General features: G+C 37.2%; 1 protein-coding gene and 1 pseudogene across 1 annotated transcript; both read right to left on the bottom strand.

The window, feature by feature from the left end:
• Positions 1-581: 581 nt before the first annotated feature.
• LOC128033983 (uncharacterized) lies at positions 582-5,176 on the bottom strand (annotated as a pseudogene).
• Positions 5,177-19,210: 14,034 nt separating this feature from the next.
• Positions 19,211-20,590, bottom strand: LOC105789604 (uncharacterized). The gene has a single exon (XM_012616978.1). The coding sequence runs from the start codon at positions 20,588-20,590 to the stop codon at positions 19,211-19,213; it is 1,380 nt and encodes a 459-aa protein (XP_012472432.1).
• Positions 20,591-22,814: the final 2,224 nt, after the last annotated feature.

Genomic DNA, 22,814 nt, shown 5'->3' on the forward strand with positions numbered 1-22,814 from the left:
AAAACGTCCTTCAATGGTGAATTAACTCCCTTTGTAACAGCTACTTCATTTGTGATCAGTTAGCACTTGAAAGGTCACTTTATTTAAGTTTGTAACAGCTTGTAATGTAACGGTTGTGAGCTGAAAAACTCCTGCAATTAAAACATTAAAATGAACTTATTAAACTTATTAAACACTAATTAAACATGTAAACAATAAGTACTTCACTTAAATAAATAAACTAAACTCATGAATTAACTATTCCAAAGAACTAGTTAATTTAAGAAGCAAAATTAAATAAACTTAACTCATGCTTCAATAAATAATTCTAGAAACTAGATTAATTAAGAGCAACACTTATTAATTAAAGTTTAAAAAAAATACTTATTAATTAAACTAAGATGAGTTGATTAAATGATCAGCAACTCAATTATTTAACTCAAGATGAGCTCATTAAAATTTCAGTTCAACTTGCAACAAATTGCAAGTTACGCCTATTGGGTTACTCCTTTCATGAAGAATGGAATCAGCTTCGTGTTCTCTCCAAACTCGATCCACATAGGTTACCAAAGCTTCTTTAAAGTTTTTAGCTCGTGACCTAGTTATGGGCCCTTGTGGCAGCTCAATAGAAACATCCTGGGCTGAGTTCGTATCATTCCCCCCTCTTGAAAGTGACTTGTCCTCAAGTCGGAATCTGTATCAAAAGGAGACAAATCAGCAACATTAAAACTGGCACTAATATTATATTCACCCGGTAAGTCAAGTCGATATGAATTTTCATTGATCTGTTCAAGAACTTGAAATGGACCTTCTCCTCGTGGTAATAACTTAGATCGTCGTTTGGATGGAAATCGTTCTTTCCTCATATGAACCAAGACCCAATCACCTGGTTCAAAAATAACTTGTTTTCTTCCTTTGTTTGCTCTTTGAACATAACTTTCAGTACCAACTTCAATGTTAGCTCGCACTTTTTGATGGAGCTCCTTGACATATTCAGCCTTTTTCTTGGCATCTACATGTACAAATTGATCATTAGGTAATGGAAACAAATCAAGGGGAGTTAATGGATTAAAGCCATAATCTACTTCAAAAGGAGAAAACTTAGTAGCAGAGTGAACGGAACGGTTGTAAGCAAATTCGATGTGAGGTAAACATTCTTCCCACGACTTTAGATTTTTACGGATGATGGCTCGCAACAAAACGTCAATACACGGTTTACCACCTCCGTTTGTCCATCCGTTTGTGGATGACAAGTAGTCGAAAATAATAGCTTTGTTCCAAGCTTTCCCCACAATGATCTCCAAAAATGGCTCAAAAATTTTACATCACGATCAGATACAATCGTTCTTGGAATTCCATGTAAACGAACAAGTTCCCTAAAGAAGAGATTAGCTACATGAACAGCATCATCAGTCTTAGCACATGCAATAAAATGAGACATTTTCGAAAATCTATCAACTACCACATATATAGAGTCTTTTCCTGTTTTTGTTCATGGTAACCCAAGGACAAAGTCCATGGATACATCCGTCCAAGGAAATTCGGGTATTGGTAGCGGCATATACAAACCATGTGGTTGAATTTTGGACTTGGCTCGTTTACAAGTCACAAAACGCGCACAGACTCGTGCAACATCTGTTCGCATTCTTGGCCAATAGAAATGTTCTTGTAAAGTGAATAGGGTTTTAGTTATACCAAAGTGGCCCATGAGACCTCCACTATGCGCCTCTTGCGTAAGCGATTCTAGAATCGAACCTTGTGGTATGCAGAACTTGCCTTTCTTAAAAAGGAATCCCTCGAACCTATAAAACTTCTCAAAAGATCCATTCTCACAAGCAGCAAGAATATTACCAAAATCAACATCAGCAACATACAATTATTTCAAATAAGAAAACCCAAGTAACATAGAATCAAGATAAGATAATAAGGTGTACCTCCTTGATAGGGCATCAGCCACTATATTTTCTTTACCTTTCTTATACTTGATGACATATGGAAAAGATTCAAGATATTCAATCCACTTTGCATGGCGTTTGCTTAACTTATGTTGACCCTTGATGTACTTTAAAGCTTCGTGGTCGGAGTGAATCACGAACTCCTTCGGCCACAAATAATGCTGCCACGTCTCAAGAGATCGGATTAAGGCATAAATTTCCTTATCATACACAGGATAATTAAGAATAGCACCACTTATCTTCTCGCTGAAATACGCCATCGGTTTTCCATCTTGTGTTAGCACAGCCCCAATTCCTACGCCTGAAGCATCACATTCGATTTCAAAGGTTTTAGAAAAATCAGGAAGTGCTAATAAAGGTGCTTGGACAAGACTTTGTTTAATGTCATTGAATGAATTTTCTTTCTCATCTGTCCAATAAAATGCTAAATTTTTCTTAATAACACTTGTCAATGGTGCAGCAATTGTGCTAAAATTAGGTACGAATCGTCGATAAAACTAGCCAGCCCATGAAAACTTTGGATTTGGCTAATGCTAGTTGGACGCGGCCATTCTTGAATCGCTCGAACTTTCTCTTGATCAACTTCCAATCCTTCGGAACTCACGACAAAACCTAAAAACACAATTTTGTTAGTGCAAAATGAACACTTTTTAAAATTGGCATAGAGTACCTCTTGTCGCAACGTTTCTAAAATCTTCAGCAAATGTTGAAAGTGTTCTTCCAATGACTTGTTGTATATCAAGATATCATCAAAATATACTACGCAAAATTTTCCAATATAAGCACGCAACACATGATTCATTAATCGCATAAAAGTACTAGGTGCATTTGTAAGACCAAATGGCATTACCAACCATTCATACAAACCCTGTTTGGTCTTGAAGGTAGTCTTCCATTCATCACCTTCTCGCATCCGGATTTGATGGTACCCACTCCTAAGATCAAACTTCGTAAATATTTTGGCACCACTTAATTCGTCAAGCATATCATCGAGTCAAGGAATAGGCTGTCTATATTTGATGGTGATCTTGTTGATGGCACGACAATCAACAGACATTCACCACGAACCATCCTTTTTGGGGCAAGTAGAACCGGTACCGCACAAGGACTAAGACTCTCTCGGATGTAACCTTTATCCATAAGTTCAGCAACTTGCTTTTGCAACTCCTTGGTTTCTTCCGGGTTAGTTCGGTAAGCAGGTCGATTAGGAAGTGCGGCTCCAGGCACTAAGTCAATTTGGTGCTCGATGCCTCGAATGGGAGGCAATCCACTAGGCACTTCATCCGGAAAAACATCCTCAAATTCCTGTAAAATAGACAACATAGAAGAAGGTAGATATTTGGGTAATTCATTAGTGTTAAGCAAAATTTCATTGTACATGAGTACAAATACAGGTTGCCTCAAGGTTAATGCTCTCTGAACATCACTTGCTTTTGCAAACACACTCATTTTCTCAATGTTTTTTTCTTCTCCATGTTTGTCTTCTATTGCTGCCTTTTCGCTTTCTTTTAAATTTTTACCTCAAGCTCTCTCATTTTTCTTCTCTTTCCCACTCGCACTCTTCTTTTCTTTTTCTTGCATTTGTCCAACAAAAGTTTTGAGTTTGATTTGGTCCTCGTATACTTGCTTTGGGGTTAACGGTGTAAGTGTCACTTTCTTGCCACAATGCTTGAAGGTATACCTATTGGTATAGCCATCATGAACCACTCTCCGATCGAATTGCCATGGTCGTCCTAACAGCAAATGGCCCGCATGCATAGGCACCACATCGCATAGAACTTCGTCAGAATATTTTCCAATTTTGAAAGTAACAAGAACTTGTTTTACGACTTTAAGCTCACCTCCATCATTGAGCCATTGAAGCTTGTAGGGCTCGGATGTTTGGTGGTTCGCAATCCTAACTTCTCCACCATGAAAGTGCTTGCCACATTCATGCAACTTCCACCGTCTATAATAATACTACAAATTTTACCTTGGATTTGGCATCTCGAATGGAAAATATTCTCTCGTTGTTGCTCGTTCTCCACTCCTTGAAGACTTAGACTTCGTTTGATTACAATCAACTCTCCTTCAACAGGGTGTTCCAACTCCTCTTCTTCGTCAGAATTCAATTCGACCTCATCTTCCTCTTCATCCTCTATTTCAATTTCACCATCAGCACGCAATATCATGGTGTTCCGATTTGGACACTGACTCGCGATATGTCCTCTTCCCAAACATTTAAAACATTTGATATCTCTTGAACGGTTGGATGAGCTCTCAATGGCTTTTCCTTTGCTTGATTCAGCCAAAGGCTTGTTTGTTTTGGGCATCATCGTGGACTCCTTTATTCAGTTTGATGGAAAACTTTTGCTAACGCCTTGTCCGCATCTTGAAGAATTTGTAGTGGAATAACCTCGAGTAGCACCTTTTCGCTTCATCTGTTTCTCCACTTTGATGACCATGTGTACCATGTCCGTCACCTCAATATAATGTTGAAGTTCGACTATGTTAGCAATATCACGATTGAGTCCAGCTAGAAAACGAGCCATCGTTGCCTCGCGGTCTTCTTACACATCCGCACGAATCATCGCCACCTCCATCTCCTTGTAATAATCTTCTACGCTTTTAGCTCCTTGAGAAAGATTTTGAAGTTTTTGATGAAGTTCTCGATGATAATACGAAGGAATGAACCGCCGTCGCATTGCTGCTTTCATTTCAGCCCAGGTGGTAATAGGCCTTTCTCCATTGCGCCTCCGACTAGTTGTGAATTGATCCCACCAGATCATCGCATAATCAGAAAACTCGATTGCGGCTAGTTTGACCTTCTTATTCTCAGAATAGTTATGGTAATCAAATACCAATTCAATCTTTTTCTCCCACTCTAGATACGCCTCAGGGTCAGATTTGCCTTGAAAAGGTGGTATTGACAACTTTATATTCTTGAGATCATCATCTTCTCGTCTTCGATCTCTTTGGCCTCGATTCCGTTATTCTCTTTGTTGAACACTCACATTCGACCCTTCGTCACTTTCAGCCCCACTAAGTTCAAGTGGATCATCTTCATTAAATTATTGTCGGCCACAGTTTCTAGGGGGACTTTGAGGTGTCCTTCTCCGACGTGCTCTCTCTTCCACCAAATCCAACCTTTCTTGTATTGGCTCAAGCTTCCGGTCAAAAAGCCACTCCACCTCGCTTAACATGGCTTGAAGAGTAAGGTCTGGAACATTTCGAACAGGTTGTCGTGCTTGTCGCTCCTCCATATTTTGATCAAAATTTTGTGATATAAAGCAAATTGAACAATTCAGAACTAAAGAAAGATATTAATAATAAAAAAACCTCACAACAAACCTTATATTCACTCGGAAAGAAAGAAAATGTTAACACTCACGCTCGTGTTTGCACTCGTATGTTGGCTTTTACCTCTTCTCTATTGTGCTCACGCTCTCGTGCCTTTTTCCACTTCTTCTTTTCTCATGACTTTGTAAGCAGACTTGCCAAGGCTTAATGGTAGGCTTTGGGGTCGGTCACAAATTTGGGACACAAAGGGAAAAATGAATATGAATAGGGTAGGTTGAGTGTGGCGTTGAGGTAGAAGAGATGGGGGTAGAAAATCTATTCTTTGTGAATCGGGAAATTTCCAACACTCTTTTTTTTTTTTGAAATTTTGGTTTTTTTTTCAATACTTCAGAAACAATGAGAAACTTGCAATGCAACTTGAATTTTTTTTCTAAATTTTTTTTTATTTTTTTTGCACTTCACCAACCTATTTTGGCTTGTCTTCGTAAATCTCTACTTCTCGTTTTAATAGCTCTGATACCAAATGATACGATCCGCCCCGGAGCTGAGTCGAGTCGTATTTGTGTTGCCCGATCGTCTACGATGAAGTAACAAGGGTTCAAAAAAATGGCTAAATGGATGTGTTCGGTTATCAAATATTGATGGAAAGAAAATCGACTCAGGAAACAAGTAAGAACCAACACTAATAAGTGTCGACCCAGCACTTATACGTTTAATGAGATGGATAGAAGAAATTCAAACAAAAACCTCGACCCACTATCTAGATAGATAGGAACCTCGGTATAGGGTCCGAACGCCACACTTGGTAAAGTGATAAGTTCCGGATAAACAAAGAACGGGTTGACGCCACTAGCTTTGTAGATAAGCCAACAAGCCTTCGTACGAAATTGGAGAAAAGTAATTCTCACCAAATGAACAGAGTTTCATTTCAATTCATCAAAGAAAAGTAATCCTTTACAAAATCTGAATACACCTATTTATAGTGCCAAAATAAGGTAGCTAAAAAGTCACAAACATCCAATTAATGTGCTGATTAAGAAAAACCAATTAAAGATCAAAACTCTTGGCATTCTTGGAACAAGTAACTTCCACATTGAATTCTCTTCAATTCATCTGATTGAATGTTCATGAAAGCTTGAAATTGTCTCTTGAGTTATCCCATGGGTAGCCGAATGGACAACATCTCCTTAAAGAAGTTTTGAATGCTGAAATTATTCTTTTTAAAAGAACAAAAACAATCAGCAGGAAGTTAAAGAGTTGCTGCCAAATTTAAAGGTATAAAATGCCCTTTAAAACGTCCTTCAATGGTGAATTAACTCCCTTTGTAACAGCTACTTCATTTGTGATCAGTTAGCACTTGAAAGGTCACTTTATTTAAGTTTGTAACAGCTTGTAATGTAACGGTTGTGAGCTGAAAAACTCCTGCAATTAAAACATTAAAATGAACTTATTAAACTTATTAAACACTAATTAAACATGTAAACAATAAGTACTTCACTTAAATAAATAAACTAAACTCATGAATTAACTATTCCAGCAACTAGTTAATTTAAGAAGCAAAATTAAATAAACTTAACTCATGCTTCAATAAATAATTCTAGAAACTAGATTAATTAAGAGCAACACTTATTAATTAAAGTTCAAAAAAAATACTTATTAATTAAACTAAGATGAGTTCATTAAATGATCAGCAACTCAATTATTTAACTAAAGATGAGCTCATTAAAATTTCAGTTCAACTTGCAACAAATTGCAAGTTACGCCTATTGGGTTACTCCTTTCATGAAGAATGGAATCAGCTTCGTGTTCTCTCCAAACTCGATCCACATAGGTTACCAAAGCTTCTTTAAAGTTTTTAGCTCGTGACCTAGTTATGGGCCCTTGTGGCAGCTCAATAGAAACATCCTGGGCTGAGTTCGTATCATTATGTCTCTCGTGCGATTTGGCGCTTGCTCATTTTTATTTCGACTTGTCTCTCCAATGGGCTGATTTGATTTAACTGCTACAGTCGGCTCCTTTGTTCTAACTGGGGGTTTGTTGACTCCTTGATTCCATTTGTTGGTTGAAGAATTGGCATAGGGTCTACTAACTCCTTTTCGCTTAATATGTCCTAGTTATTATCAGCTTTAATGTGCCCTAGCTGAATGCATCATTTTAATGTGTTTTAGTTGCTGAATTAATGTGTCTAAAAGAGAATTAATTTGTTGAATTTATTCAGTGCAGGTACATGTACAAGGGACGGCATAAGTGCATGAATGAAGATTAATAAGCTCTGACAGAATTTATTTGATGTTATTTCCAGCTGAATCAGCTAGCCTAAGGACCAAGGAAAGCAATTAAGGAAGAAACATGCATTTGGATAATGCATGGGACGACATTAAAAGGAGCAGCTCCCATTTGTTTCCAGCTAACTTTTCGTGAAGCTTAATGGACTTCCAGCTTTTTAAAGAAGCAAATTAAGATGTTCATATTGAAAAAGGATCTTTTCACATTGAGTGGCTGATCGGTTTTGAGCACACTAGGGAACCACTCAAATTTTTCCATTCACACTTGAGGACCATTGAAATGCCCAAGCTGCAGATTTAAATTACAAGACTATTCAGCTTTACAAGGCAGCTCAATTAAGGTGTATTTAGCTTCTTTGGCTGAACCAAGACAATACATTCAGCTCACCAACACTCCAATTAATGTCCAGCTGAATGGATTTCATCTAGAAGCTATCTAATTAAATTCTTCATGCATGAAGCTTCCCAGAAACGTCCTAGGAAGGTTGCTGGAAATTTTTAGCCTCTTTTGCTTTAATTTTGGCTGACCATTCAGCATCGTTTTAGTCCATTTGGCTACTGATACGAGTCACAAAGGCCAAACCCAAGTTCAAGAATGTGATGGGCTCAAATTAGCACAAGGCCCAATAACGAGGTCAAAGGCCCGACAAATGCGTTCCAAACTAAATGGGACCATTCAAGAATTTGTTAACAAGGCCTTAGATGCGTACACGAAAGAAAAGAAAATCAAGATTCACTTTCTTGTTTTCAAGAAAATCAAGAAACCGAATCTTGGCCCAATCTTGCTGTTTGGAGTGATTTCAAGAATCAAGAAGATCAAGATTTCAAATCTTGGAAATCTTGGTCAAGAAACCGAATCTTACAGCCAAGGCGCATTGGATCTCTGTTACAAGCATCAACGAACCAATTTCGGTAGGAGATGGACTACAAGCTGAAGTTCTTGAAGGCAAGGCCCAATAAGACGATTCCAAGCCCAACCAAGAAGTCAAAATCATACTTAGTTGAAAATCAGGCCAAATCGTTAAAGTGGCCCAATTTGTAAAAATTTAATTCTTAGTTTCAATTTTAGACTTTCTAAAATAATTGTTATGTAATTATTCAGTCCAAGAGGCCCAATTTAAGGCCCTTGACCGAATTTCTCTTTAATATTTAATTATGAGTTTTTTTAGTTTGAGTTTTCTAATAAGATTAGGAAAATATTAAGGCCTATAAATAGGCATGGCCGGCCACCCTTGTAAACACATTACAATTACATTGAAAATTTCAGATTTGCTTTGAGTGAAAATTCTCTTTGAGTTTTCTTTAGAAGTAGTTTTAACAATCTTTTTGATTGTGGGAGTCATCTTCAGCCTTCTTCTTTCCATTGTTCTTCATTGGAGGGGAGATTAGAGCCATTTGAAGGGAGTTGTGAAATCTTTCGAGATTTCAAGGCTTCTTAGGACTTTATCTTTGTTTCTTACTGTTTATCCTATCTTTTAAATTCTGGTTGTGTCGATTTTTATTAACTAACATGTTTGTTGTTCTTGTTGCGTTTCAGCCTTTCCAAAAATCCAAGATCTCTTCATCATTCAAAATCGGATCGGCCCCCTTTGTTCTTGGCAGCAAAGATCGTTTAAGATCCCTAAATTCCATTGTTCTTGCCGATTTCTCCTTTTCAAATCTGGTTGAATTTGGTTGCTGGAATTTTGGGGGAAATTAGTTTGCTGTTTCAATTTGGGCAAATCGACATCTCCTTGGGCTCCAAGAACCGTTTTCGATTATTAAATATTTCTTTTGTTCTTGCCGTCCATACCCTATTTTTTATTCCATCAATTTGTTGGACTTTTAAAATTAACTTACTGTTTGTGATTGTTCTTTTCAGATTCGGCAGACTGGGTTTAATTCCATTACCAATCCGTGTTCTTGACATCCAAGATTTGTTATTCTTAAGGGCGTTTGTTTCTTGGTTGTTCTTTATTGTTTTGGATACTAGCTATTCAGATCCAATCAGATCTAATCTTAGTTTCTACTTCGTTTTCAGATCCAATCCTCTAGAGCCTCGTAAGAATTTTCTCGTGACTTGACAACTCGATCTTGGTCCGCGCGCAACCCTCTATCAGCTGCCTTAGGCTTAGGCTATAAATATTTGCTCATTTGCATTTTGTAAGGACTTTTGAACCTTTGATTAATGTTGATAGAGGATGCGCACGGACTAAGATTGAGTTGCCAAGTCACAAGGAACTCCTACGAAAAGCTTTAGACAATTAGATCTGAAAAGAGGCAGAAAATTAAAACTTAAAAATTTCCAGATCTGATAGAGGGGTTGCACGCGGACCAAGATTGATTTGTCAAGTCATGGGAAACTCCTACGAAAACTCTAAACGTTTGGATCTGAAACGAAACAGGAAAGCTTAATTAGAATCAGTTAGATCTGGAAACTAAAAATTCCCAAATCAATAAAGAACAGACAAGAATCAAAACACGGACTAATGGCAATTGATGATTTAATTTTTGTAAAACAGTTAGATCGAAATGTGCTTGAATATCCTATTTTATTTATTGATGATCTATCTGTTTTGATGGTTGATAAAAAGATTCTTGGTTTTGATAATGCATGTGTGAATGAATCTATAAACCGTCGATTAATGCATGGTATGATTGTGCAACTCTGTGAACCATGTGAACCTTTTCAAATACCTACTTATGATGATTACGTTAACCATTTGATTTATTACTCGCGACTTATTCATGGTTTGTGGAAACAATTTGAGATGATTGAATGCCTTAATACATGTCCATTTTTGTTTCGAATATTTGATGAGGCATTGGCGAGTAAATTAGCTTATTTGCATGGTAATCTGAATCTGTCCATTTGAATGAGTTATACTTGTTTTGTTATGCTTATGATTAGACTACAAGTTTGTTTGTGTTGCTATTTACTAACTCATGGCTATACTTTTCAGTGGACTCAATTGCCATTAGTCCCGTTCGATCGAGGAAAGTCGAGTCCATTTGATTTTTCAGATTCGAGGATGAATCTTTTTGAGGAAGGGGGAATGATACGAGTCACAAAGGCCTGAGATGCATACTCAAAAGAACGAGAAAATCAAGAATCACTTTCTTGTTTTCAAGAAAATCAAGAAACAGAATCTTGGCCCAATTTTGCTGTTTGGAGCGATTTCAAGAATCAAGAAAATCAAGATTTCAAATCTTGGAAATCTTGGTCCAAGAAACCGAATCTTGCAGCCAAGCGTATTGGATCTCCGTTACGAGCATCAACGACCCAAATTCGGTAGGAAATGGATCACAAGCCCAAATTCTTGAAGGCGAGGCCCAATAAGCAAATTCCCAGCCCAATCAAGAAATCTATACATACTTTGTTGAAAATCAGGCCAAAATATCAAAGGGCCCAATTTGTAAACATTTTATTTGTTAATTTAATTTTTTAGGCTCTAGAGATATTACATGTTAAATTCGGCCCAAAACAGCCCATTTGATAGGGGGTTGTGCGCGGACCAATATCGAATTGTCAAGTCAGGGGAAACTCCTACGAAAACTCTAAACTTTTGGATCTAAAACAAAATAGCAAAACTTAATTAGAATCAATTAGATCTGGAAACTGCAAATCCCTATATCAATAAAGAACAGTCAAGAATCAAAAGACTTATGAATAGATGTTCTTAGAAGCCAAGAACACGAAATTAAGCCCCAAGATTAACTTCCAATCAGCCGAATCTATCTAAAAACATAAAACAACAAATAAATTAAAACAGATTACGAAATCAATTGAAACTAATTCTAGGGCATTCCCTACTATAATGACCACGCCCTTTGCACTTAAAACATTCAATCTCACGAGTCCTCTTCACACTCGAATCACCTAAATTGGGCTGCTTAGAAGGTGTTTGCATTTTAACAGGAGCTCATTTTTTCCAATCCGATTGCTTACTTCCATTACTCAAAGAAGACTTATTAGTAACAAAAGGTGATTTTGAACTTTTAAAATCAGAATTCGAAGTGTCCCCTCTGTAATATTGTGAAGTAGAGAAGGAACCAAACCTTTGTTCCTTTAATTGTTGCTCGATCTCAATGGCTTTATGAACTGCTTCTTCAAAATCAATGTAAGTTTGTAGCCTCAATGTATTAGCTATCGGCCTGTTCAAACCATCAATAAATTGAACCATAGTTGTTTCCTCATCCTCCTCCACATTAGCTCTCTGAATTAGCATCTCCATCTCCTTAAAATATTCATCCACTATCCCACTACCTTGAACAAGTCTTCTAAGCTTTGTTTTAATCTCTCTATAGTAATGAGGTGGAATAAATGTTTTACGCATAATTTGTTTCAACTCATCCCATGTCAAAATCTCACCTTCATAATTCTGATGACGATTTATCCCAAGTTGAGTCCACCAACTTAATGCATAATCTAAAAATTCCAACGTTGCTAATGCTACCTTTTCATTATCCAAAGATTTATAATATCAAAACATAAGTTCAATCTTAGATTCTCATTCACAATAAGCTTCTGGATATTCTTACCACGAAATTGGGGAATTTTGAACTTTGGTTTTGCCAAAGAGGGTTGCCCACGATCATGAAAATCAGAATCAGTTCTAGGGACACGTCGAGGGCCGCGCCTATGAGCAGAAGGCTGGTTATCCATATCTTCTTTAATTGAATCTCGATATTGAGGTTTTTGATTCACTCTCACCTCATTGATAGTAGCACTCAAAGTTTGAAGTGCGGCAGCTTGTTCATCTAACTGTTGTTGGAATTTTTTAAATGTGTCATAGACATCATTATGGCCATTATCACCTTGACAAACCTTAGACATTTTCAAAAACCTGCAAAACAAACACTCAACACTCAAAAAGAAAAATTAGAAAACCTCACCGTTAATCACTCAAAAAGAAAAAATAAATTCTCAATGAGGTAGAATTCAGTCTTGTGAGTTCTTTAGTAGAGTCTATATCAACCAATTAGAAAGTGTATGAACCTAAACTACCAAAGAGTCCTAATTTGCACTAGGATGCCAAAAATTGACGAGACACCAATTGATTTGTGTCCCACCGAGGAAGAATTGTGCACACATTAAAATCCTACTAACACAAGAAACAAGAAGGTGTTAGATGGTGTAAAGGAAAAATAAAGGCAAACAAATGAAAACCTACAGCTAAGAATCAATAAAATTGTTTGAAATCGAAAACCCAAAAATCATGGAGTAACTTGACAACTTCGTTCGAGGTATTCCCGATCTCAAAAAATCACAAAATTAAATCTGTAATGTCCTTAAATATTTAGTTTTTGATCTGGAAAGTTTGGACACAAAACTCAACCCGCTGAATATTTTTTTAAATTTTTATTGGATTTCATCTTTTTCAATTTTTTTGACTTTTTCGACTGACTTTTTTGCGGGAAATACCTTTTTTATATTCAATAACAGTTCCAAAAATATGTATGTAAAATTTTAGATCAATCGGACAATATTTACCCACTCAAATGAATTTTTTTCAAAAATTTTTTCTGGGTAAAACTGTTGTTTGTAGTTTAAAAAATAGAGATCAGTTTAGAAATCAACCAAGAACACCCAAAACGCCCAAAATCTGATACCAAATGATAGAGGGTTGCACCTGGACCAAGATCGAGTTGTCAAGTCACAGGAAATTCCTACGAAGGCTCTAGACGATCAGATCTGAACAAAATAGCAAAACTTAGTTAAAATCAATTAGATCTGACAACTAAAATACCCAAATCAATAAAGGAGCAGCCAAGAAAATGATAGAGGGTTGCGCGCAGACCAAGATCGAGTCGTCAAGGCACGGGAAAGTCCTACGAGATCTATAAACAAATTGACTGCAACAAAAACAGAAAACAGAGAACTAAACTTGTTACATCAAGAAACCCAAATCGAATAGAATAAGAAATACTTGGGCGGCAAGAAATCTGGAAATTATGAATGAAGAATGTTTCTTGATGCCTAAGAACGAAGCTGAATCAGATCTTGAAGTTTGGAATGGCTGAAACGCAACAAGAACAATTAATCCCAAGTTAACCAATAAATTGGCACAAGCAGAAATTAATAAAGAAGAACGAACAGCAAGAAAATAAAGAAAGTCCTAAGAAGCCTTGAAATCGATAAAGATTTCACAACTCCCTTCAAACGGCTCTAATCTCCCCTCCAATGTGAAACAATGGCAAGAAGAAGGCTGAAGATGACTCCAACAATCAAAAAGATTGTTAAAACTACTTCTAAAGAAAACTCAAGAGAGAATTCTTGGAGAAAACTCAAAGAGAATTTTTCACTCAATAAAATCTGATTTCAATGTATAATCAATGTGTTTAAGGGTGGCTGGTCAAGCCATATATATAGGCCTCCTAACTACTTTCCTAGCCCTACTAGGAAAATTTTAAAAAAACCCTAATTTTGACTTTCAAAGGGGAATTTCGTCCAAGGCCTTTAAATGGGCCTCTTGGACTGAATTTTTACATAGAAATTTATTCATAAAGTCTAAAAATTAAAATTAAGTATTTAAATAATTAAATTGGGCCACTTTGACAATTTGGCCTGATTTTCAGCTAAGTCTAATTTAAACTTCTGGATTGGGCTTGGAGCATCTTATTGGGCCTTGTCTTCAAGAACTTGGGCTTCTAATCTGTTCTCTCCTGAAATTGGCTTGTTAATGCTCGTAACTGATATCCAATGCGCCTTAGTTGCAAGATTCGATTTCTTGACCAAGATTTCCAAGATTTGAAATCTTGATTTTCTTGATTCTTGAAATTACTCAAAACAGCAAAATTGGACCAAGATTCGGTTTCGTGATTTTCTTGAAAACAAGAAAGTGAATCTTGATGTTCTTTTTCCTTCGTATATGCATCTAAGGCCTTTGTGACTCATATCAGAAACAAACGCCCTTAAGAATAGCAAATCTTGGACGGAAAGAACACAGATTTGTGATCGAATTAAATCTCAATATGTCAAATCTGAGAAGAACAAACACAAACAGCAAGTTAATCGTAAAAGTTCAGCAAATCGATGGAGTAAAGAGAGGGTTTGGGACTGCAAGAACAAACTAAAGATTTAAGAATCAAAAACGATCTTTGAAGCCCAAAGAGATAGTGATTTGCCCAAATTGGAACAGCAAGTTAATTTCACCAAAATTCCAGCAACCGAATTCAAACAGTGATGACAAAGGAGAATGATAGAGGGTTGCACGCGGACCAAGATCGAGTTGCAAAGTCACGAGAAAACTCCTACGAGGCTCTAAACGAATAGATCTGAAACGAAACAGAAATTAAAATATTAGAACTTTGAATTTCCAGATCTGGAATAAAAATCCCCAAACCAGCACATAATCAAATTGAGAATAGGAATAAGTGTTAATAAAGGTTCTTGGGGAATCAAGAACATGTAATTGAACCCCAAAAAATACTCCTGATACCAGCTCGTTTCGGATGTAAAGACGTGTCGTAATTGATTCCCGATCAAAATTAGGTAGTGTCGGATTAAAACGAATTTGATTCTTTGAGTTTTTAAAAGGTTTGATGACTTAGGAAGCAAAAGGTGTTTGAAGGTTTCCAATGAAACAAGAACGAACCCTTATTAGCAAATAAGGACCCCCGCTTAAAGGTTTCAAAGAAAAGAAAGGAGTTAAGATAAAAACCGAGACCCTCTATTTAGCAAAATAGGAACCTTCGGTATGAAGAACACCACACCAATGGGTGATAAGTTCAAAACAAAGTCAGATTGACGCCACTCGTTGAAGATAAGCCAATTTGAGCTTTGGAGAATAGGGAGAGTGAATTAACTCACCTAAAATATCATTCATTCAAAATTTTGGCAAAAAGTCCTTTTACAAGAAATTCAGCAACTATTTATAGTTTAAGTGCAGGTAACCGAATGGACAATTTCAGAACTTAAACTAAGTAAACATTGAACTAATCTTAAGCTGAAATTCATGAATGGTCTTGAATCAATGTTCGGCTGAATATAGACCAAGGAAGAGCTTTCAACGAACTTGGAAAATTGGCAGCAGCTACATTCGGCCAATGGAGTTTAATAAGGTCATTCATGAAGCAACTCTTGTTGAAAAATTAACAGCAATAATTAGCAACTTGAACAGCCATTTGGAAGTGTGAATAGACGGTTTTGAAGGGCCATAAGGTGTGAACATGGCTGAACCGAACAGCCATGCTGTGAACAGCTTTTATGCTCCCTTGAGAAGAGAATCGGCCATGACTTGGGGTGATGAATTGGCTGAATAGTTGCTTTGAAGAATGACCAAATTAATTCAACTTCAATGCATGAATTGTACCAGTTGTACATGCATCTTCACTTTCATTGAATCTACATGCATGAATCTGCCCAATGTATCATCAAATTCGGCTGCACCTGAAAACACAAATGAACTTAATTAATTTCAAGCAAATTAAGCTGAACTAAATTAAAGCATAATGTGAACATCCTAATTATCATTGAGACAACTTAAATATTAATAAAACATGACACATAAAATCGGCTGGACAGATTTAAGACATGTATTAATTTAGACAAACTAAGTGAAATCAAGACATCTTTAATTTAACTAAATCAAGACATATTAAACACTTATATTAATTAAAGACATATTTATAATCGTAGTAAAACTTAATTAAATGCTTATTTAAATGGACTAAAATTCCAAAGAAGAAATTAATTAGCTAGAATGAAATTCAGCTTCAAAGAAGTTGAGTATGTTCAGCTCGTTTTTAAACTCCTTGCTATCATTTTCCTCAATCCGTTCCACCATTTCTAAAATAGTATCTTTGAATCGTTTAGCTCTAGCTTGCGTTATCAGACCAATGGGCAGCTTGATGGCTTCTTGTTCGTTCTCTACTTGGTTCGTAGACAAGCTCACATCATTCCCCTTCTCTTCAGAATGATTTGTCCTCAAATCACAATCTGCATCAAACGGAGACAAATCAGAAACATTAATGGTCGCACTAACATTATATTCACCAGGCAAATCCAACTTATAAGAATTATCGTTAATTCGTTCAAGGACTTGAAACGTTCCATCCCCTCTCGGAAGTAGTTTAGATCTTTGTTGCATAGGAAATCTCTCCTTACGCATATGCAACCAAACCCATTCTCCGGGCTCAAACACAACTCGTTTACAACCCTTGTTAGCATGTTGTTCATAATTCTTTGTCTTTGCCTCAATGTTGTCTCAAACTCGTTGGTGCAATTGCTTGACGAAATTAGCTTTGCGCTTTCCATCTACATGAATAAGTTGGTTAGAAGGAAATGGCATTAAATCAAGTGGTGTTAACGGATTGAAACCATAAACGATTTCAAAAGGAGAAAATTTGGTAGCTGAGTGAACAGCTCGATTACACGCAAACTCCACATGTGGTAAACATTCTTCCCAAGCCTTCAAATTTTTTCGGATGATAGCTCGAAGTAATGTAGACAAGATCCGGTTGACCACTTCAGTTTGGCCGTCCGTTTGCGGATGGCAAGTGGTTGAAAACAGCAACTTCGTTCCAAGGTGCCCCCATAGTGTCCTCCAAAAATGGCTAAGAAACTTCGCGTCACGATCGGATACTATCGTCCTAGGCATGCCATGCAACCTGACCACTTCTTTGAAAAATAAGTTAGCAATATTCACGGCATCATCAGTTTTATGACATGCTATAAAATGGGCCATTTTTGAAAACATATCTACAACCACAAATATTGAGTCTCGGCCATTTTTACTCCTTGGCAAACCTAACACGAAATCCATTGAGATATCAGACCAAGGGTTTTCGGGAACGGGCAATGGTTTATACAAACCATGTGGCTTAATTCGTGACTTAGCCCGTTTGCAAGCAATGCATCGATTACAATGTCGTTCGACATCTCGTCGCATCTTGGGCCAAAAGAAATGTTCATGGAGTGTAGCTAAAGTATTAGCAACACCAAAGTGCCCCATTAACCCACCACCATGCGCTTCTTCGATCAACACATCACGAACGGAACCTTGGGGTATACAAAGCTTTCCTTCTCGAAATAAATACCCGTCATGTCGATAGTACTTCTCATAAGCTCATTTTTCACATAATCTAAAATATTCACTAAAGTCAGGATCATTGACATATAGATCTTTAAGGAATACAAACCCCATCAATTTCGCATCCAAAACATTTAATAAAACATACCTTCGAGATAGTGCATCAGCCACTACGTTTTCCTTACCTTTTTTATATTTAATAACGTAGGGAAAAGACTCGAGAAATTCTACCCACTTAGCATACCGCTTATTCATGTGCTGCCCTTTTAAATACTTCAAGGATTCGTGATCGGTATGTATGACGAATTCTTTGGGCCAAGATAGTGTTGCCACGTTTCTAGGGCTCGAATCAACGAATAAAGCTCCTTGTCATATGTCAGATAGTTTAAGACGGCACCATTGAGTTTCTCGCTAAAATAGGCAATAGGACGTCCATCTTGCATCAACACGGCTCCAATGCCTAAACCTGATGCATCACATTCTAACTCGAAAGTTTTATCAAAATTAGGCAAAGCTAATAATGGTGCATGAGTTAAACAATCTTTAATTTTCAGAAATGATTTTTCTTGCTCCTCTCCCCAAATGAAATTGGAATTCTTACGAATAACCCTAGTCAAGGGTGCGGCTAAGGTGCTGAAGTTTGGCACGAATCGATGGTAAAAACTTGCTAATCCATGGAAACTTCGGACTTGGGAGACATTCATCAGACGGGGCCATTCTTGGATCGCATTGATCTTCTCTTGATCAACTTCAAGGCCCTCCGAGCTAACAACAAAACCTAGAAACACAATCTTGTTAGTATAAAAATCGCATTTCTTCAGGTTAGCATATAAAGTTTCTTTCCTCAAAACTTCCAAAACAGATTTTAAATGCAATACATGTTCATCCAAATTGTTACTATAGATCAATATATCATCGAAGTATACTATGCAAAATCTACCAATAAAAGGTCTTAAAACGTGATTCATAAGCCTCATGAATGTGCTTGGGGCGTTCGTTAAGTCAAATGGCATAACGAGCCATTTGTAAAGCCCTTGCTTCGTTTTGAACGCGGTCTTCCACTCATCACCCTCACGCATCTGTATTTGGTGATAACCACTCTTAAGATCGATTTTTGAAAATAAACTTGCGCCACTCAATTTATCAAGCATATCATCTAATCGCAGTATAGGATGACGATACTTAACGGTTATCTTATTAATTGCACGGCAGTCCACACACATCCTCCACGTTCCATCCTTCTTCGGAACAAGCAAAACAGGCACAGCGCATGGACTAAGGCTTTCACACACATAGCCCTTTTCAAGAAGTTCAAGTACTTGCTTTTGTAGTTCTTTCGTCTCTTCAGGATTGCTCTGGTAAGCAGGACGGTTTGGAATCGCGGCTCCCGGCAAAAATCTATTTGGTGTTCAATTCCACGAATAGGTGGTAACCCACTCGGGATTTCTTCTGGGAAAACATCTTTAAAATCCTGCAACATAGACAAAATAGAAGAGGGTAACTTGTCATCAAGTTCGTTAGTACCAAATAAGCTTTCCTGGTACAAAAGAACCAACAATGGTTGCTTTAGCAGCATCGATTTCCTAACTTCTCTTTCTTTTACATACAAACTCTTTTTTTCATTTTCATCACTCGTTTCTTTTTCTTTCTCTTTTGAATCACTCTCTCTTTTTTTATCGCTCGTCTTTTTGTTTTTCTTCTAGTCAACACTCTTTTCATTTTTTTGCTCTCGCTCACTTTCTTTGGATTTTTCAATAGAACTTCTCATTTTGAGTTGATCTTCATACACTTGTTTCGGTGTTAATGGACCTAACGTCACCATTCGTTCCATGTGTTTGAAAGAGTATCGGTTTGTGTATCCGTCATGAATCACTCGCTTGTCGAATTGCCAAGGCCACCCCAAAAGAAGATGATCCGCATGCATTGGTACGACGTCACGCATTACTTCATCTTGATATTTTCCAATTGTAAACGAAATAAGCACTTGCTTCGTTACCTTCAATTCTCCACCATCGTTAAGCCATTGGAGTTTATACGGATGGGGATGTTTAATGGTGGCCAATCCAAGTTTCTCCACCATCATTGAACTTGCCACATTTGTACAACTTCCCCCATCAATTATAACACAACAAATCTTACCTTGCACTTGACATCGCGTATGAAAAATGTTTTCGCGTTGTTGATCATTTTCGGCACCTTGCAAAGTAAGGCTTCTCTTCACCACCAATATTTCTCCATTTTCAGCTTGTTCAGCTTCTTCTTCATCTTCGGTTTGTTCAACGACCTCCTTCTCTTGTTCACTTTCAGACTCAATCTCTCCATCATCCCTAATAAACATCGCATTACGGTTCGGACATTGGTTTGCGATGTGGCCCCTTCCAAGACATTTGAAGCACTTTATGTCTCGGGATCTATTTGGTTGGGCATCCATCTTTCCTTTACTTGATTCGGCAAATGGTTTGTTAAACTTGGTGGCACCACTTACGTCCTTATTTCGATTCGGCATGTCACGTTTGTTGGTCCCTTGCCCCCACCTAGTCATCGAAGAAGGGTTAGGGAAAGTTCGTGACGTACCTTTTCTCTTTAGTTGCTTTTTGACTTTGATGGCCATATGGACTATATCAATGACCTCGACATAGTGGTCTAGCTCCACAATATTTACGATATCTCGATTAAGGGCAGTGAGAAATCGAGCCATGGTGGCATCTCGATCTTCCTCAACATCGACGCGAATCATGGCCACTTCCATTTCCTTGTAGTAATCCTCCACGCTTCGTTGGCCTTGAGTTAGACTTTGGAGTTTTTGATACAACTCCCGGTGATAGTAAGCAGGAATGAATCGCTTCCTCATTATTGCTTTCATTTCTACCCATGTAGACACAGGACGTTCTCCATTGCGTCTTCGGCTCAACGTGAGTTGATCCCACCATATTATGGCATAGTCGGAGAATTCTATAGCAGCTAACTTCACCTTCTTACTTTCCGAGTAATTGTGGCACTCGAAAACTAATTCCACCTTCTTCTCCCATTCAAGATAGGCTTCGGGATCCGATCTTCCTTGGAAAGCAGGAATCGCCATTTTAATATTCTTCAAATCATCATCAGGCTGCTCTCAATCTCTTTGTTCCCGTACTCGATGACCTCGTCTCCTTGCACTTTGTCGCAAACCTCGTTCACTTTCAACATCACTTGGTTCGTATAAATCATTTGCATGTTGCCATGGACGTTCTTGCTCTCTTCTCGGGATAGGAGGGGTGTTCGCATGTTGACTCCTTTCCTCCATTTGTTCCATTCGTTCATTAAGGGAATCGAATTGGCATTGGAACAAATGAGAAATTTCTCGTACAATTGCTTGAACTTGGAGATCGGGCACTCCACCTCCGGGAACATTCCTTCTTGGTTGAAGATTAACTCCTCCACCAGCGGCATTCGAAGCTCCTCCGCTTGTTGCTCGTCGTTCTGGGCTCCTAGACATGATGATTAAAAATAAGAAATTATCCTCACCACAAAACCTCACAATTTCTCTCACAAGAAAAGAATTTGACTCCTCTCGTGTTTTCACTCTATTTTCGGCTTTTATCTTGATGTACTCTCTTACCTTTTACCTCTCAAATCCAACTCTCGATATTCTAAAAAGCTACCTTAGACTTATCTCACTTGTGGGTCGGCTTCAAAGGCTAAATAAATGAAAGTCGTATGGTTTAGGGTAGGCTCGAAAGGAAGAAAGGTGTAAAGATGTGGCGTATAGAATGAATTCACTAATTGGAGAAGAAGAATCACTTGTTCGGAACAACAATCACACTTGAAATTTTTTTTTTAATAGCGTGAATTTTCACAGAGAGGGATATAAAAGAGTGTAGAATGTGATTTTGGAAAATTTTTTGTTGAAGTGTCTCCACCTAGACCATACACAATTTTCTTTTTCAATTTTATTTTCGAATTTTTTTTCGAAACTACAATTTACGTACCTAAATTAACTAGCTCTGATACCAACTGATACAAGCTCATTTCGGATGTAAAGACGAGTCGTAATTGATTCCTGATCGAAATTAGGTAGTGTCGGATTAATACAAATTTGGTTCTTTGAGTTTTTAAAAGGTTTGATGACTTAGGAAGCAAAAGGTGTTTGAAGGTTTCCAATGAAACAAGAACGAACCCTTATTAGCAAATAAGTACCCGGGCTTAAAGGTTTCAAAGAAAAGAAAGGAGTTAAGATAAAAATCGAGACACTCTATTTAGCAAAATAGGAACCTTCGATATGAAGAACGCCACACCAACGGGTGATAAGTTCAAAACAAAGTCAGATTAACGCCACTCGTTGAAGATAAGTCAATTTGAGCTTTGGAGAATAGGGAGAGTGAATTAACTCACCTAAAATATCATTCATTCAAAATTTTGGCAAAATGTCCTTTTACAAGAAATTCAGCAACTATTTATAGTTTAAGTACAGGTAACCGAATGGACAATTTCAGAACTTAAAAACTAAGTAAACATTGAACAAATCTTAAGCTGAAATTCATGAATGGTCTTGAATCAATGTTCGGCTGAATATAGACCAAGGAAGAGCTTTCAACGAACTTGGAAAATTGGCAGCAGCTACATTCGACCAATGGAGTTTAATAAGGTCATTCATGAAGCAACTCTTGTTGAAAAATTAGCAGCAATAAGTAGAAACTTGAACAGCCATTTGGAAGTGTGAATGGACGATTTTGAAGGGCCATAAGGTGTGAACGTGGCTAAACCGAACAGCCATGCTGTGAATAGCTTTTATCCTCCCTTGAGAAGAGAATTGGCCATGACTTGGGGTGATGAATTGGCTGAATAGTTGCTTTGAAGAATGACCAAATTAATTCAGCTTCAATGCATGAATTGTACCAGCTGTACATGCATCTTCACTTTCATTGAATCTACATGCATGAATCTGCCCAATGTATCATCAAATTCGGCTGCACCTGAAAACACTAATGAACTTAATTAATTTCAAGCAAATTCAGCTGAACCAAATTAAAGCATAATGTGAACATCCTAATTATCATTGAGACAACTTAAATATTAATAAAACATGACACATAAAATCGGCTGGACAGATTTAAGACATGTATTAATTTAGACAAACTAAGTGAAATTAAGACATCTTTAATTTAACTAAATCAAGACATATTAAACACTTATATTAATTAAAGACATATTTATAATCGTAGTAAAACTTAATTAAATGCTTATTTAAATGGACTAAAATTCCAAGAAGAAATTAATTAGCTAGAATGAAATTCACTTCAAAAAGTTGAGTATGTTCAAATTCG

Source organism: Gossypium raimondii, chromosome 2 (genome assembly GCF_025698545.1).
Source record: "Gossypium raimondii isolate GPD5lz chromosome 2, ASM2569854v1, whole genome shotgun sequence".
NCBI lineage: Eukaryota > Viridiplantae > Streptophyta > Magnoliopsida > Malvales > Malvaceae > Gossypium > Gossypium raimondii.

Bases quoted from the DNA above. Each gene is read 5' to 3' on its own strand.
- LOC105789604 (XM_012616978.1), bottom strand. From the start codon at position 20,590: ATGGCGATTCCTGCTTTCCAAGGAAGATCGGATCCCGAAGCCTATCTT.